Raw genomic sequence first — 18,512 nt, 5'->3', positions numbered from 1 at the left:
TTAAAGAGACATTGAAGTCTCAAAAAAAATATTTTTATTTAACAAATGTGTTTAACATATTAGCCCTAACTAAACCGCCGCATTCCCGCCGCTGTAAATTATCTAAATCCCCCCCCTAACTTGCTCTCCCTCTCCCCTGCAAAATCCACGACTTTCTTGGTCGTGGATTTTGCCGCCCTAAGCGCTTCCGTGTGAGGCAGAGCGATGAGCTGCAGCCCTGCCTCACACGCTTCTGTCAGCCCGGATCTCTGCCTCTCCCCCGCCCCTCTCAGTGGAGGAAGACTGAGAGGGGCGGGGGAGAGGCGGCGATCCGGGCTGACAGACGCACTGAGAGGCAGAGCTGCAGCTCATAGCTCTGCCTCACACGGAAGCGCTGCCCGGATTGCCCCCTGGGGAGTTTGGGGGGATTACATCGGAAATGCGGCGGTTTAGCTAGGGCTAACATATTAAACATATTTGTTAAATAAAGACTTTTCTTTTGAGACTTCAGAGTCTTTTTTAAATGATACTCAGTCAGCATCAAACAATTGAATTCTATTTGCTCAATGGGCTCTGGATTAGTTTTGTGTACATCTCTAACTGTGTAGTGTTGTTGAGCAAGATGTAGTGCTAAAGGAGATAACACATTCAGTCTTGATTTACCACTTCCATGTACTGGGAGGGCCTTTAGATTTTGAATACTCTGAATAGATTGTGTAGGTAAGCTCTCATACCATATGAAAGTGGCAAAATTGGATGTGTGTTCTAGGGTGATTGAGATGTAAATAATTTCTCCTTTCATTCAAAATCTATGTAAATTATATGCATATTGAAATTTGACCAACCAGAATAACTTCATGTCAATTTTTTTATTAGTCCAAGTTCTAGCTGCATAACATTTACATGAAATTTGAATGCAAGGAGAAATTTACATCTTGTTTATCATCTTTAGTGTGTTTGCATCTTCAGGCAGGGGTCACACTTGTCTGCTTTTGTGCATGTTTTCTGCACAGAAAAACTGATTTCAACTGAGAACTCATGTTAGTCAATGGGCTAGGTAACACTTCAATGCAGCTTTGCCCGTGCAGAAAAAAACTGACATCCTGCACATTTTGTCAGTTTTCTTTATACGTTACATTCGCAACTGTAAGGCAGGGGTCACGCTTGTCTTTCAGTTTTCTGAAAAACAAGTGTGACCCCTGCCTTAGTGTCCTCTGCAGACCTTTGAGGAATGCTGCGTTATGGAGGCAAATCTTGTCCGTAAGCTGGGGGCAGGATGGTCGCAAGCCATGGCCTCACTATTTTCTTATCAGTTTAGAGAATAGATAGACTCCAGTAGTTTTATTTTGGAGGTAAGGAGTCGTTACTGAAGCAAGAGGCTATGAGCCAAATCAGCCCAAGCTAGTCTTGGGAATTGAAAATACCTTGCATTGATAAATGAAATAGTAACCACACTTTTTTTGTTAGTTTGTTTCTTTACTTCCCCTTTCTTTTGTTATAATTATTTTCCCTTATTTTTAGTATTATAACGATTACGGGGACATCATCAAAGAAACTATGAGTAAAACGCGGCAAATTGACAAGATTCAGTGCGCAAAAACGCTCATACTTAGTTTACAACAGGTAAGTGATTTTGTTTTTGTGACCATTCTCCATTTAACCAGAACAATAAATTACCTTATGAGAAAATGTTTCACTGAACTCCTACTGCAGTGCTTCAACAACCACTGATTTGACTATTGAGGATCTTATGTGGTTTGAGGCCTGGTGCACACCAAAAAACGCTAGCAGATCCGCAAAATGCTAGCAGATTTTGAAACGCTTTTTGTTATTTTTCTGTAGCGTTTCAGCTAGCATTTTGCGGTTTTGTGAAGCGTTTTTGGTGTAGTAGATTTCAGATATTGTTACAGTAAAGCTGTTACTGAACAGCTTCTGTAACAAAAACACCTGCAAAACCGGTCTGAACTGCCGTTTTTCAGAGCGGTTTGCGTTTTTCCTATACTTAACATTGAGGCAGAAACGCAACCACAATCCAAAAAATGCCTCACCCCGGGAGTATGCATTTCTGCAAAACGCCTCCCGCTCTGGTGTGAACCACCCCATTAAGATACATTGACCAAGCGTATCCGCAGCCGCAAGCGGCTGCAGAAACGCTGAAAAAGCCGCTCGGTGTGCACCAGCCCTAAATGGATAAAATGCTTATGTTGTATGTATGTACTTAGTAAGGCAAATGTTTGCTTAAACCTCTAGCTGACTGCGTCACGCCGATGGGCTTGGCCGGGGCGGCAGCCCCAGGACCGCCTATTGGTGTAAAGTCCTGTGGGCCTGTTTTGCAGGGGATCATGCGCGCATCCCTGCTTGAGTGACGGCCTCTCAGCAGCAGTCGCCGCTAGGAAACTGTTAGATGGCGAAACCACCGTCTAATTAGTCTGTACAGAGCTGTGATCCACGGCAGCGCTGTACTGTGACACTGCTGTCCCCCTGGAGGAGACAGAAGCGATCCACTGTCATAGGTTGAAGCTTATGGCAGCCGATCGCACTGATTGGCTGTGGGAGGGAGTGAGGGGGGTTAGTAAAATAATAAAAAAAAAAGGTATATTTATTCAAAAATAAAATCAATAAATATTTCTATAAAAAATAAACATCCTGGGAGAGATCATTATCCACCAACAGAAAGCTCTGTTGGTGGGCAATCACTTGTGTGCTGAGTTGTACGGCCCTGCAGCGAGGCCTTAAAGCCGCAGTGGCATATTTTGCAAGAAATGGCCTGGGTTTTAGGGGGGTTTAAGCCTGTGGTCCTCAAGTGGTTAAAGACGTTTGCAATCTTAGAGACTAACAATTTTCAGCCTTATTTCTTCTATCCTATAAGTTCCTATACCTGTTCTAATGTGGTCTGTCTTACTGCAGCCTTTCCTAGTTGCACAGTGGCTGTATTGTCTCTGTTATATAATCTAATCTTCTTTCCTCTGACGGCTTTGTCGGGAATGCAGGAATGTGCTGCTCTGTTTGTAATAGGATAGAAACTATACACGCCCCCTGCAGGCTCTGTATGAGTCACAGACTGAGCTCTTCTCAGCCTATCACACTCTGGTTAGCAGCCATGTCTTTTGTTTGTAAACACTGCCTAAATCTGGCAATTACAAGCCAGGATCTCAGCAGGGAGTGGCAGAAACACCACAGAGGGGCCCGGGAGAACATAATGAATAGAATGATATGCTTTTTATTGTAAGAATTTTAAAGTACAGATTCTCTTTAACTTTCTCAAATCTGCATTGGGCATGCTCTCAACATGTATGTATTGCCAACTGATCATTTAATATTCACATAATGAAAAAAAGTCCATGCTTTGTGCCGTTGTCAGTTGCTTGCATTTAGGTTTTGGATGATATTATAAAAAAAAACATCAAAATATCTGGAATTTTTATTTCATTTATGTTGAAAATTATAATGGAATCATTTTAGAAATTGATCCACAAATGTTGGTAAAATAATTGATCTTTATGTCAAACATAATATTGTAATATCGATCAAATGACAATCAAAAACAAAATTGAGGGATAGTTGAACAGTGTACGGTCAGCTTTACACCATTTGATTTTGGTCCAACTTAAAGGGATTCCGAGCACCTCTCATGGGTATGCCTTTAAGCCGGACAACTTCCATCAAAGTCGTGCTATGACCCCTCTGGAAGAGCCTCTTGCAATGGCCATGTATGTCACTTCCTCTTCCTGTTTCATTCAGTGATGCACTTCTCTAACAGAGAAGACAGGGGTGACCCAGAAGTTATAACATAGCCAAGATGGCAGCCGTGATTTTTAAATTGAAATCAAACGAAACCTATTTGGTGCAGAACAGCGATTCAGGCATCGAATGAAAGAGAGCACATACCCATGAGAGGTGCTCGGAGTCCCTTTAACCAGCAATCTTTTTGAAAATCCATTGTACCGATCAATGTAGTACACCCATGCAGATGTGAATCCCATACTATTTGTACCTGCCTGTGATCAATAAAAATAGCTTCTTTCCTGTTTAATTTTGAATCAATATGAAGCTTTTATGTTTAACGGACTGATCACGCTAGAGCAAGCATATTCATCCATAAGCCAATTCTGTATTAGTCGTGAGCCATATAGTTTCTCACCTAAATTGAGAGCAAGTTTTACTTTGAGAAACCTTAAACTACACAGTTACAATGATATTGTCATGTCACTATAAGCATGACCCACTTTTTGAAGAGCTTGTGATTTAAAAAGCTCTTGTTAATATTAATGCTATGGGTGATTTTTTAAAAAAAAATCACATCCCTCAAGTGGGATCACACACTAGCAAGAGCTTTTTAGTACATTAGCAAATCACAAGCACTCAGAAAAGCGGGTCCCAGGCCTTAGTTTATGTTTGATTTGCTTTTATTTATCCACCATTGAAACTGCATTTTATAGAGAAATAAACCTGATGCAGACAAGTTGCCTAATATTTGTGTTTTATTTCTGTACAGCTTTTCAATGAGATGATCCAGGAGCATAGTTATAACTTTGACAGGTCATCGCCGACATTCAGCGGCATTAAAGAACTTGCGCGGCGTTTTGCTCTGACCTTTGGACTTGATCAGCTGAAAACAAGAGAAGCTATTGCAATGTTGCACAAGTAATCAATTATTTTCTCTTATTATTGTTTAATGAATATTCTAGTTTGCACTGACTACTGTTATTTTGCAGCACTGAAGGTTTGACTTATTTCAGTCAGTTTGGGTTATTATGGAAATTTCCTGAATGTTTTTGCATTTCTGGTTCTTTCCAGCTATGACATATGTCATGGGGATATTTGATATGTAGGTCTGTAGATGCTCTAGTGGCCATCTGTTTGTCACACAGTGCAGTTGGCATTCTCAGCTGCTTAAAAAGCAGTTACAGGATAACTAACCTTGATTGCAGATTGTATTCATTAGAAAGTCTAATGAAAACGGAGTGCCAACTGGATTTTACAGAGGCTAAAATCGCATCACGATTTTTGAATAAATTTACCTATATATTGACTTAAACATTCCTATCTCAAAAAAATAGAGACATATGGCCAAGGTTTGCTTTGTATTACTTATGAAGAAACTGTACTATGTTTACACCAAACTTGTCATAAAACAGACGATTCAGAAATTCCTCACTGGCTTTTATAGGTGTGTAGCTCCAGTTTTTACCATAATTGTTATTCTTATCAGGGATCACCAGGCAACCCACATTTCTAACTTCCAAAACTGCTAGTTTCCATGTTTGTCATATCACAGGTATTTACAGTCCATTTGTATTTTATTTTCCTAAGACAAGATTAGAATCTTAGCTAATGCACCTTTGCATTACTGACTCATTTGAAGGCAGTCATGACTTAATGGTGACTGCACTACAAAATGCATTGTCACTTACTATACAATATATTGCTTGAGGCCCACCACCGTAAGGGCCCTGTTACACTTAATCTGCTGCGTTGGGCATGCGTTTGCGTTAATACACATTTTTTCCCCAAATGTAATAGAAAACCTATTTGTTACAATCTCCACATGCTGACATCCGCAAAAAAGAGTACTGTATTCATGCCAGTGTGTGGGGATTGTAACAAATAGGTTTCTATTACATTTGGGGGAAAAATGTGTACTAACACAAATGCATGCTCAACGCAGCAGATTAAGTGTAAAAGGGCCCTAAGTCATTTTTGGGGGGAAGTAGGTTCTGTACTTTTATTGATTTTTATTATTTTAGACTTTTAGGCAGCCTCCATCAGTTCTTAATTTCTAAGATTAGAATGCTGTGTAATGTGCCTTAAAGCATAATTGTCACAGCTCAAAAAGTTGATTCAAAAGGAAGGCTGCAATTGAGCTGCTTTACAGTTCTTGCCCTGCTGTAGCTCCTTCTCTTACAAGTCTCTTGGGTCTCTCTACGTCCCAATGCACCCTAGCCATTGTGTGCACACGTAGCATACTTTATAAGGTTAGTTCGCAAAGGTAAGCTGTTGGGAATGTATGTCTAATGCTACGTACACACATGCGACAACGATCGTTCGTTGAGAACGACGAACAAACTTTTAATTGATGAAGGAACGACCTAAGTAAAGTTAGTTTTAAATTGTGTGTAACGATCTGATCGTTAGAACGAACGTTACAGCACGTAAAGCAACTATTGCGCTTGCGCATAAAAATGAGAAATTTCATGGAGAAATAGCGAAATGCGCATGTCAAGCCTAGTACGAACGACCGTTTCCAACGATGTACTACTTTTGCAAACGATCGTCGTTGGTAAAAATCTGCCAAGCTAGATCGTTCGTTTTTAACGATCTAGCTCGTCCGTCGTTAGACTTAATGATCGTTGGTTGCTTTTTTTTAAACGATCGGGGAACGATCGTTTCAAACGACTATAGTCGCATGTGTGTACGCACCTTAATATTTTGTGCCAGTTCATAGACAAGGCTTAGTCATATGAAGCATACTAGGGTGGCTGAGTTGCCTGGTCACATGGGGGGAATGTACACATTCTGGAGAGGTAAGTTTAACTATATCAATATATAAAACAGCTATGTAGAGTCTGTACAGTTTAGGAGAATGGTAAACGGATGTTTGATATTCATTCTGTGGATGCAGCCATCTTGAAAAGTTAAAATGTTTTATAGGGTATACCTAGACATAGCTTTAATAAACTGGAAACATGAAAAGTTACTGCAGCTAATTGAGCACAGGTTTGTTTAAAATGTCAGTATCTTTAGTCACCTAATTTAATTTAGTCATCATTTAAAAGGGCCTACCATTGGAGATGAGCAGTGCAGTTTCTAGGCTACATAGCTCCTAGGGCGAGTGTATAAAAATTGTAGTCAGTGAGCCTTCACCCATGTATCTAGGCAGCCCTCACCCCTCCCACATTATAGGTAGTCAGAGAGGTTCCCCCTCCCTCCTCTTCCACTACTACAGGTGCGTACACACGCACTACATCCGGCAACGGCGGGTCTTTCAGACCAACAGCGCGTACACACTCACTACTCTCGGCTGAACGTCCGTCCAGCGGACCCGTCGTTGCCGACGGTAGTGCATGTGTATGTACCTTACCTCTCCGTGATCTACACACTGAATATCTTCTTCCTCCTTCAGTCCGTTCAGTTGGATGGGTAACAGTGCCCCCTTGTGGTGACAGCATGTTGCTAATGAAACAAATGGAAGGAGAAAGAAGATATGCCGTGTGTGGATCTTGGAGAGGTAAAGTACTGCTCCCCCTGCTGCTGCGACCCTGGTGGGGATCTGCACTGCCCGCCCCTAAAAAAGTGAAATGGAGATGAACGTAATTTCTGACTCAGCGTGGAAATTTTCACTGACACTAAATTGAGCAGCAAGAAAATTTGCATAGAAAAAAGGTAGCACAACCCTACTTATAATATGCTCTCTTTAATATATTATCCTGAGAAGTGGGGGGGGGGGGGCTTTTTTAAGTCCTTAAAGCAAATCTGTAGTGAAAAAAAGGTCACATACTACCAAAGATGAGAGAAGGTTTGGATCCTATTCAGCCTTCCCTGTCCCCTTTTTGTCGCCTTTGGGAAGTTATGCCACTTCTGTGAGCCCATGGAAGTTCTTGCGCATGTGTTTGGGAGCACTTGGGGACACCAGTACTAAGCGTTCCGAGGGTTCGCGGAGCTGTTAATTGAACAGTTGGTCGAATAGCTGTACCAGGGGTGATAGTGATAGTGATGGTGCTCACTTCCGTTTTATGTTAATTACTTTATTAAGGAGTGCTTATACTCCTGCTTATTGCTGTATTGAGTCCTACACAAGTATGGATGCATAGCTCATAGAAATGGTGGATGAGACTCTTGTAATACCAGCTTGCATGCACATTTAATGCAGATATTATTTAGCATGGAATTGGACCAGTCACTTGCACTTCCTTCTGATCTGGATTTGCTCAATTTCAAGCTACATATAATCTGCACTGAATTTGCATGGCGGAATTATTAGCATCGCTTTTACTGTCTGACAACTGGCCTAAATTTGTCCTTGTAGATGTTTAATATAAATTAATTATTTCTTGCAGGGATGGTATAGAGTTTGCCTTTAAAGAGCCAAGCCCACAAGGAGAAGTCCATCCGCCACTTAACATGGCTTTCCTTGATATACTAAGCGAGTTCTCATCAAAACTCTTAAGACAGGACAAGAAAACAGTGTAAGTACTTAATACATTTGTATTCTATGCGTATGTTCTGTAATTTCCTGGTGTTGGATTGTCTGAACGCGTTCTGCTGGCTCTGTACATGGGGAACATCAGGCTGGTGGTGGTGCCGCATGTAGATGTTCTGTGATTTCCAGATGTTTAAAGCTGACCCCGAACTCATAAGTCCTCTCTGCTCTAAAACATACACAACAAAAAATAACCTTTAAACAAAAAACATTTCTTTGTTACAGGTGATACAAATCCTAAAATTAATTCTGCACTGTTTCGATGTCCTGGTTCATAGAAGCAGACATATTATTAAAGGGAACCTAAGCTAAGGTTTACGCCACTTTCACATTAGGACGTTGCGGTTTGATGCGACGTTAAAGTCGCACTGCAAAGTAACAACGCAACGCGGCCAAAAAGTCGCAACGCAGCATTACAACCGCATACAGCATGTACAGTAGAAAATACAGGCAATGAAGAGTATGTCGGCAAGTGTTACTGAGCATGTGCAAACAGTCTAACGCAGCTAAAAACGTGTATAACGCATAGTATACAGCACTTTCATTTAACGTGCAGCGTTAGACACAAACGCAACGTCGGCACTGTGAACAGCCCATTGCTTTTTCATTGCTGCGAGTTATTCTGCATTACATGTTGTTTTAAAGGGGAACTGAAGAGAGAGGTATATGGAGGCTGTCATGTTTATTTCCTTTTAAGCAATACCAGTTGCCTGGCAGCCCTGCTGATCCTCTGCCTCTAATACTATTAGCCATAGCCCCTGAACAAGCATGCAGCAGATCAGGTGTTTTAGTGGTTCAGACTTATAAGTCTGATCTGACAAGATTAGCTGCATGCTTGTTTCTGGTTTTAATCAGATACTACTGCAGAGAAATAGACCAGCAGGGCTGCCAGGCAACTGGTATTGATTAAAAGGAAATAAACATGACAGCCTCCATATACCTCTCTCTTCAGTTCCCCTTTAACATGCGACTTTAAAGTGAACCTCCAGACTAAAAATCGACTCAGCAGCACTGAAAAGGCCTGGTGTTTCTTTAACAGTTTCACAGCGTCAGAACTTTTTCTCTTATACAAGCCTCATTTTTACCTGCACAGAAGAAAACTGCCCGGGCAGTTTTCCCCTTATGCTGTGCAAAGCATGATGGGGTATATAATTTTGTTGTTCTCGTTCTGATGTTTTGGTGCAATTTTTTTTTTCTACATTTTGAATTTGACATTTGAAGCCTAGTGTGTGCAACTGGGAGGGGTTATCAGGACACAGGACAGTTGGAACTGTGTCTCATGCTCCCTGTCACCTCCTTTCAACCAAAAAGATGGCTGCCCCCATGAATCACAAACATTTGCCTGTTCTTTTAAAACAGGGTGGGTAAAAGATTATATTACCTATCTATTCTAATTAACATAACTAATTTAACTTAATAACAGTATGTTTGTTTAGGCTGAAGTTCCCCTTTAACGTCGCACTGTGAAAGAGCCCTTAAAGTAATGCCAGTTGCCTGACTCTCCTGCTGATCCGGTGCTCTAATACTTTTAGCCACAGCCCCTGAACAAGCATGAACATCAGGTGCTCTGACTGAAGTCAGACTGGATTAGCTGCATGCTTGTTTCAGGTGTGTGATTCGGCCACTATCTACAGCCAAAGAGATCAGCAGGACTGCCAAGCAAATGGTATTGCTTAAAAGTAAACATCCATATCCCTCTCAGTTAAGATTCCCTTTAACGTCTTGTGCTTTCAAATGAGCTTTTCTGCCACGTCAGTTATGTGACACAGGGGGAAGATCAAAGTACAACTTGTGATTAGACGTAAATGAGGGGGAATTAAGCAGGCTAAACTCTCTAAATACATACATGGTGCATTTCTCTCTGTTTTCCTTCTGTCCTGTGCAAGAGTTCAGGTCCTCTTTAATTGTATAAGCGTTTGCTGCTGGCTTTGTATATGGGGAACATCAGGCAGGTGGTGGTTTTTCTCCATTTTAGATCAACAACCATGGAGAGCTTGCTAGGAACGGTTTATTAACCTCCTTTAGCAGTAACCCCGAGTCAGGCTCGGGATGTAAATCCACAGCTCAGAGCAGTGATCCCAAGTTGGATCCATTGGAGGTGGGGAATGTGCAGGGCTGCCGCAGATCTACCAAGCGGTATGATTTTTTGGGGGGTCTGAAAGCTTGTGAAACAGCGCTTTTGGGAAAAAATTCCGGAAATAACCATACCGCCAAGGAGGTTAATGTGCCAAATTGTAGGCTTTTTTACAGTAGTTAATGCCTAATTTGCAATTCCACTCAGTGTGGCCCAATATATAGATCTGGTGTGTGGTGTGGGATGGGCACAAACCTGAGGGGAACATATTATTTTGTGTAACTTGCTATAATTTCTAATTTGGGCAAACTGGGGGAATGTTGACTTTAATCAAAGGATTTTCTTACCTGTGCGAGTCCTGTAATTGAGGCTTTTCCTTTCTCTAGATACGCATACCTGGAAAAGTTCATGACATTTCAGATGTCTCTCCGGCGAGAAGATGTCTGGCTTCCGCTCATGTCTTATCGGAATTCCTTGTTAGCTGGAGGAGATGATGACACGTTGTCGGTTATGAGTGGAATGAGCGGTCGAGGGTCTTCTGTGAGGAGTAAAAAAGCAAAACCTGCAACAGGGAAACGGAAAATACCAGAAGGTGCTTCACTAGTTCATTCATTTGCACAGAATGTATGTGCTCTGGCTTCCTGCCTTAACAGATTTCTTTGTCGTTTTCTATAGCTGAAGAGAGTAGTAGCAGTGACAGTATGTGGATAAACCGGGATCAGACGATGAATACTCCAGTAATGATGCAAACGCCACAGCTCACATCCACCATCATGAGAGAACCTAAACGACTAAGGCCTGAAGAGAGTTATATGCCAGTTTACCCAATGCAACCTGAGCACCACCAAACCCCTATCGATTATAAGTAGGTGTTTCTTCTGCAGTGTATTAATTTCAACATTTCCTATAAATTCATGAAAAAGTGAAGCACAATAGTAACACTGTGAAAATGTGTCTAGTACGCAGGTAACGTGGATGCTTGCACAACGGCAGCAGGAAGAAGTAGCAAGGCAACAGCAAGAAAGAGCAGCTATGAACTATGTGAAACTAAGGACTAACTTGCAGCAAGCAATGTAAGAAAATATATTACACCTTTATTGCTGCATTTGTTTTCTACTGCTAGAAATGTATTTCTCCCTGCTATACAAGCAGCCAGGATTTAGCCACCTCCAGATGCTGTGCGAAAATGCAGTTCATGTCTTTTCACCATCAATCTTATGTGTGCTCACTGATGGGGATTGAATATATACTGAATGTCTACCTTTACATATGTACACGCCGCAAGCAAAGGTGGAGCATGCAAACTCCACCCAGATAAAGCCAAGGCTAGTGTATGAACCTAATGCCACAATGATCCTAATGCCACAAGGTTGTAACATTAATTACTAACCATGACACTCAGTCTGGGAACAACCAATTCCGGTCACCAGTACATTGAAGAGCACTTGCATTTAGAAAAGCATCCCGAATCATTGGGAATTTAACTGAATGTGAACTTATGGAGGGGGGGGGGGGGGGAGGGGGGCGATGGAAGATGTTGAGTACACACACAATAACTCGCCCTCGTCACCACCTCTGTGTGCTGCGCAAGTATAACAGATACAATGCAATGGGGAGCGCAGCACATAAAAACAGGACTTAAGTGAGTTATTGTGTGTGTACTAACCCCATCCCCACGGGCTGCATGCGTTCAGATTCGCTCTCTATTCCTAATGCCTCAGAGCTCTGTTCCAAGTTTGAATGTTGTGTTCATTTTCAAATGTTGATTCCTACCAGTGATGAGCTAAAATGACAGCAAGGCAAATGTCTTTTTCTGCAAAATTATGTGGGCTAATTTAACGGAAAGCAGGCGTTTAACGTTTTGTTTGTGTTCGTGTTTCATCTCTCTGCATTAATCTGCGAGTATGGTGTGATTGCCTGTGGGTACTTTTAAATAAACATTCTGAGCAGTGACGGCACAAACTGTATAAGTGGCCACACACCATACAATTAAAAGATCCAATTTTTCACCAATTCAATAATTTTGATTGGTTGTCCTGAAAAATCGAGAGCTTTTCTTTGTTTTCGATCGATAAATCTGATCGAATTTCCTGGGGTTTTTTTCTCTCTCGATTTTTGGAGATTGGACATGTAGGAAATGTCAGACCAACTTTTTCAAGAATTGTATGGTGTGATGGATTGGCAATACTTGATGTACAGTTCCAATAATTTTTTTCGGAGCTTTCGGTTATTGTATTCATGATTATAGTGCCCATACACGATACAATTTTTTTTCATCCAATCTTACCATTTCTATGTAATATAAGGTCACTGCCTAAATTACTTTCATTATATTCACTTAATTTAGCCTTATACTACATAGAAATGGTAAGATTGGATGAAAAAATGTGTACCATGTATAGGCACCATTAGTGAAAAATTGAACATAGGTATGTGTGTGGTACATTGGTCAGATTTTTGAATTGTTACAATCAGTCAGAAAAATTGATTGATATTTTTAAATTGAACAGATAATGAAAAAAAATTAGTATGGTTTGTGGCCACCTTCAACTGCTTGCCGACCTAGTCACACCGATGGGCGTGGCCGTGGCGGCAGCTCCAGGACCGTCTAACAGCGCCGCGATCTGGGGACAGCCGTGTGGCACGGCTGTCCCCCTGGGGCACTAGAGAGCAATCGGCTCTCATAGGCAGAAGCCCATGACAGCTAATCGCCAGGATTGGCTGGCTGGGGGGAGGGAGGGGTTTGAGGAAAAAAATATAAATAAATAGTAAAAAAATTAATAATATAAAGACATAAATATTTATTAAAAAAATAACCGCTAGGGGGGATCAGACCCCACCAACAGAGAGCTCTGTTGGTGGCGAGAAAGGGGGGGGGGGGGAATCGCTTGTGTGCTGTGTTGTGCGGCCCTGCAGCTTGGACTTAAAGCTGCAGTGGCCTATTTTTTTTTTTTTTAAATGGCCTGGTCTTTAGGATGACTTAACACTGTGGTCCTCCAGAGTTTAACCACTTGAGGACCGCGGTGTTAAACCCCCCTAGTGACCAGATCAATTTCTCCTAATTGGGCCACTGCAGCTTTAAGGCCTCACTGCAGGGCCGTCCAACTCGGCACACAAGTGATTGCCCCCATCAACAGAGCTTTCTCTTGGTGGGGTCAGATCGCCCTCAGGATTTTTTATTTATTATAAATAATTTTTTTAAATTAAATTTTGCTATTTTTTAAAAAATTAATTTCATAACCCTCCCTCCATCAGCCTATCACAGCGGATCGCTTTTGTGCCTCCCAGGACAGCCGTGTCGCAGTGCTGTACACTGTTAACAGGCGGCGGTTTCACCGTCTAACAGTCTCCAGGCGGCGATCGCCGCTGGGAGACTGAAGGCAGAGCTCCGTCATCAGAGTGGAGATGCGTGCATCAGCTTACGCAATTTCCTGCAATCCCCACCCGCAGCCATTCACATCAATCGGTGTGGAGTGGTCCTGGGGCTGCCGCCACGTTCACGCCAATTGGCGTGGAGCGGTCGGCAAGGGGTTGAAGAAGGGGGGCGCTAATCCTGAGAGAAAAACGCGGGTGGACCACTGCTGAGCTCCTTATGACGTTTCCAGTTGGATGACAGAAATATAATTCCTCTGGCTGTCTGCATCAGAAGGCCGATTCCTGAAAGATTCCATGCTGAAATCGATTGGGAGTCAGCCTATGGCTTATGACGGCTAACAGATCTCTCTCCGATCACATTAGATCAGAGAGATCTGTCTCTTAGTTGATTGGCTGCCAAAATCGCTAGATGTATGCGTACCTTTTGAGTACGCATACAGTATTCTAGCCTTGTCACTAACTGTCCCTCAGAAGAATGCACATGCCATAGTCCTATGTTCATTGTAGTCTAGGGCCAATTTAGGAGGTAGCCAATAAACTTATGTTTTTGGGATGTGGGAATGAAGCATTGTTCTACAATGCTTACTAGGTGCAGTACATAGTTTAATAAGCTGTTTCCGACTATCCCTCAATCTTAGTAGCTGAAGCTGACTGAAGATAATTTGGTTTAAAACATTATTTTGCAAGACTATTCTCATGCAAGTTATTTCTACACTGTTGTCTTCCATGTCTATTTCTTACAGTCATTTTTTTTTCTGACCGCACTTCACAAGGATATCCAGGAGATGGCAGCATGTTTCTTTGTACCTTTCATTTAGTACATACAGTGCTGCTTTATAATTATTCATTCCCCTGACAAATTTTGACTTGGTTACTTTATGATCAACCAGCAAATACATTTTTGATGGGAAATGACAGGTGTCTCCAAAAGATAAGACGAGGCACTATTGTTTTTTTTTTTTTTTTTTTTTTTTTTTTTTGAATTCTCAGCTTTTATTTACATTTGAGCAAAAAGTGTCGAGTCCAAAATTATTCATACCCTTCACAAACTGTCACAGCCAGCAGGAAAGTCCAAAGTTCTAGATCATTCCAAATAGTCCAAACCGTTCTAATGCATCCTAATTAGCCTGATTAATTTTTTAATAGCTGTTTTAATCAACTCAACAGGTGAAAAACAGCAGCTCTGTTTAGGTGGTTTGTGGACAGTCATGGCTAAGACAAAGGAGCTCGGTGAGGACCTGTGGCAGCGCATTGTGGCTGCTCACAAGTCAGGAAAGGGCTACAAGCTGCGAAGTGATGAGTAGGGGGGTGTACTCATCAGTGAGAGCTGTTCACTAGTTGGAGAGCATCCAATCTCCTTGTAGCTGCAAGCTTTTGTGGATGTATCCCGGGTCACGTGACTTCAGTCTTTAACCATTTCTGCCGCCTGGACGTGAGCATCACGTCCAGGCGGCTGCTCTGCTGCGGTGCCGCGCTCCCGCGCTGTCCCCCGGTAGCCCTGGGATCAGTGAACGGGAACATGGTTCTCGATCACCGATCCGTGTACCCAGCAGAAAAACCGAAGCGCTTTTACTAGAGGCTTCAGTCTTCCTGCAAAAAAAAAAAAAAAAAAAAGTGCTTTTGGTGATCGAGAAGCACAAGGAGAAAAAAAATCAACTCAAGGTGGCCATCTTGTGGCCAAATAGTAAAACTACATCTACATATTTTTTACATTACAATTTACACATATAACATTAAAAATTAACTGTTTATTTCCCACACCAAAATATTACCCAAATAAAATTTTTAATGGAAAAAAAAATACAATAAAAAAGACATAAATAGTTACCTAAGGGTCTGAACTTTTTAAATATGCATTTGAAAGGGGTATACTACGAACATTTTTCAAATAAGCTTGTAAATAGTGATGGACGGAAAAAATGCACCTTTATTTCCAAATAAAATATTGGCGCCATACATTGTGATAGGGCCAAAATTTAAATGGTGTCGTAACTGAGACAAACGGGCAAATAAAATACCTGGACCATCGGAGCGGGGCTGCGAGGGCACCGATCGGCTGCAAGGGGCTGAGGGAAGCCCCAGGTGAGTTCATCTCATTTTTTTTGCGTGGCTTTAGGTTCACTTTAAGTAGTGATAAAGTTAGAGTAATGACATAGTTCTTTGTTAATTTTTTTTTTTTTTTTCTACTCATGAAAAATATGAGAGTGTGAACTAAGACCACTTCAGGACTTCCCATTGGGACATAAGGACTGACCTTCTGTAAATGCAAGTTTCGGACACCTAGCAGATTTTTGTAATTTTTTTCTTCATAAGTTAGCAGCTGCAAAAGTTTCACCTTAACCTCCCTGGCGGTAATCCCGAGTGTAGCTCGGGCTAGCCACCGGGAGCTCAACGCAGAGTATAGCGTGCAGTTGGTCGCTTTTACTCACCTCCTGGGGGATCCAGACGTTGGTAGCCGTTCTCCTTCCTGTCCTCCGAGGCTCTGAATCACTCTGGTGAAATCGCCGTCATCGATCTCCCTACAGAATTACAGTGCCACCCGGAGGATGAAGGTAAAATTGCAGCGCTGGAGCCCAGGGAGGTTAGAGAGCAGAGGCTGCTGCAGAGACTCTGGGAGCATGATTTTTTTCTTGATTTTTAGGGTCTGAAATGTTTTAAAAGCCCCTAAAATCTGGAAATCGCACCGCCAGGGAGGTTAAATTTCTTTAACCAGTCAACAGTCTTTGAGATATGAATTACCTATGTTCTTCAGTCCCATTACTAATAAGTATATCCGGTACTTGTGTATTATCCTGTCTAGCAGAATGGGCTCGGCAGTTAGACAGGCTGGAAAAGTGTGCACTGTGCTTCTTGAGCAGCTGATTCACCACAGATCAGCTGCCCCGTTCCACACAGCTTTCCTCACTGCGCTGTGTTGGCTTTTCCGTCAGTGATCAGACCGCAGAACAATAGAGGGCAATAATGAAAAAGGCATGAAGCCTTACAGCCTGGAGGAGGGGAATTACAAGTGATTCTAGCGGCATACCAACTCTGCCTAATCACATTACAGGGAAGAGGACTTGCTGAGCACCAGCACAAGGTGATCCACCTCACACCCCCTGCTATGTACAGCGCTGTGCCCTGCAGCATTCTGCCTGCTATCATACAGCTTGTCTATAAAAGGGTCACTCCCCTAATCACAGCCCACCAGGGGAGAGCTTACCTAAGCGGGGATCAGCGGCTGCTGTCTACGGAGTGGAGGTCACTGCATTCAGTGTGCTGTACAGCCCCTCTACTCACATCTTAGACAAGTGCTGTGACTTCGGGACGGGCTACAACACTGCGCAGTGAGGAAAGCTGAATGGAACGGAGCAGCTGAAGTGCATTCAATAAATATTAAGTTATAATTCCATCCTCAAGGAATTTCTATGCACAAAATATCAGTATATTTAAAACCATTACGTTCAAAAGTGTACGCATAATAAGTAAAAAAAAATAATGGTGTTTAAATGACAACTGTAAATGTTCAAGGAAAATAAGGAAAATTCCTAGTAGTGAAAACAGTAAACCTATGCTACCTAGGTACATAAAATATAATCTTTTACTAAGCAGATTCAGTCCTAAATTATCACCATGATGATAAGGCAACAACAACAAAAACTCTCACCACTGCGGCCGGCTGTCCTGATCAGATGGACACTAACACAAATGTTCCCAGGTTGCTCGTCCACTCCTCGTTTGCTTCACAGCTAATGCACCTCAACAGAAGACATCAGTACTGGCTTTTCTCATGTTTACAAGTTCCTAGTGCTTCTCAGCCTCCTGGAACTGAGCAGTTTTAAACTCTGACAATAAAAGCAGTATCCTCACCAGTTTAGACAATTACTGGTGACTTTCTAGGGTTGCCTTGAAGTTAGGTCTCTTCTTCATTGGCAGTAGAACTGTGTGCATTTGGACACACCACACAGGACCTCGTTCGTTACACGGTGGGGCTACCTAGCAGTACAAATAAGTCTTGTTAGTTTGGGGATGGTTACGCTGTAACTCAACTGGGGTGAGGTGCCTGTCCATCACCTGTGCCGAGCACTAGCAAGTGCCTGGCAGGTAAACTGAAGCAGCTGACAGTTGGTGTATTCACCCCCTTCAGTCTTCCATGGAAAAGAGGCCTAACAGACATGCTCATGGGGTAATATTGTAAAGTGTTTGCCTGTTATAAAAATGCACAGGTTAAAATACTGCTTTTTATACTCTAACGCTATATATATATATATATATATATATATATATATATATATATATATATATATATATATATATATACACACAACCCTATATGCACGCAATTGTATATATTTAGTTCTGAATGTCATCAGACTGTATGCAAAGTCTGACGTGCACTGATGCTATGTGCAGACACCTATACAGCGATGTAACTAGAGATGGTCCATAAGATGCTAATAATCACAAGTTGATGCAGATTTTATTCAAATGTTATGCCACTTGGAAATTGACCAGTGAGATTAAGCAGCCTGGGTAATAGTAAATGTGCATGTGCTTATAAATGGGATGAATGTTTTTGTCTCTAACTCTGTGGTGAAATAAGGCCGCATGTTGGCTGAACTATTTAAAGCAAACCTGAAGCTGGGAAACAGTTCAGATTACTTGTCTAAGTAGATGAATGGCTCTGGATCTCATAGAGCCTTCCCTGTCTTCTCTCCGTGCCCATAATCCACTGCTGGCCCTTGTTGAATTGATGTGCTTTTTGGGACTCTTTGACAGGCTTCATAAACACCCATGTCACAGAATGATTGCAAAGACCGGCACAAGCCTAAACTGGTGTACGCAACAGTACATACAGTATCTGCTCGGCTTCAGAAGAACTCTGGGACGCAAATGCTTCCAAAT

General features: G+C 42.0%; 1 protein-coding gene and 1 long non-coding RNA gene across 3 annotated transcripts in view; one reads left to right on the top strand and one right to left on the bottom strand.

Moving 5' to 3' along the window:
- Positions 1-18,512, top strand: part of STAG2 (STAG2 cohesin complex component) — a 147,227-nt gene that overhangs the window by 120,862 nt on the left and 7,853 nt on the right. For both annotated transcript variants that reach the window (XM_068251172.1, XM_068251174.1), the window contains exons 27-32: positions 1,501-1,602; positions 4,475-4,623; positions 8,037-8,165; positions 10,640-10,845; positions 10,929-11,118; positions 11,213-11,326. In XM_068251172.1, the coding sequence (XP_068107273.1) occupies positions 1,501-1,602; positions 4,475-4,623; positions 8,037-8,165; positions 10,640-10,845; positions 10,929-11,118; positions 11,213-11,326 (890 nt within the window). The remainder of the gene's footprint in view (positions 1-1,500; positions 1,603-4,474; positions 4,624-8,036; positions 8,166-10,639; positions 10,846-10,928; positions 11,119-11,212; positions 11,327-18,512) is intronic.
- On the bottom strand, positions 8,039-17,699 carry LOC137529148 (uncharacterized). Its single transcript, XR_011023593.1, has 3 exons — positions 17,275-17,699; positions 10,601-10,815; positions 8,039-8,348 (listed from the first exon to the last, which is right to left on the bottom strand). It is a non-coding gene; the product is annotated as an uncharacterized lncRNA (long non-coding RNA).

Source organism: Hyperolius riggenbachi, chromosome 8, assembly GCF_040937935.1.
Source record: "Hyperolius riggenbachi isolate aHypRig1 chromosome 8, aHypRig1.pri, whole genome shotgun sequence".
Lineage (NCBI taxonomy): Eukaryota > Metazoa > Chordata > Amphibia > Anura > Hyperoliidae > Hyperolius > Hyperolius riggenbachi.
Note: the sequence above shows the minus strand (reverse complement) of the source record. Positions and strands in the feature narration are given on the sequence as shown.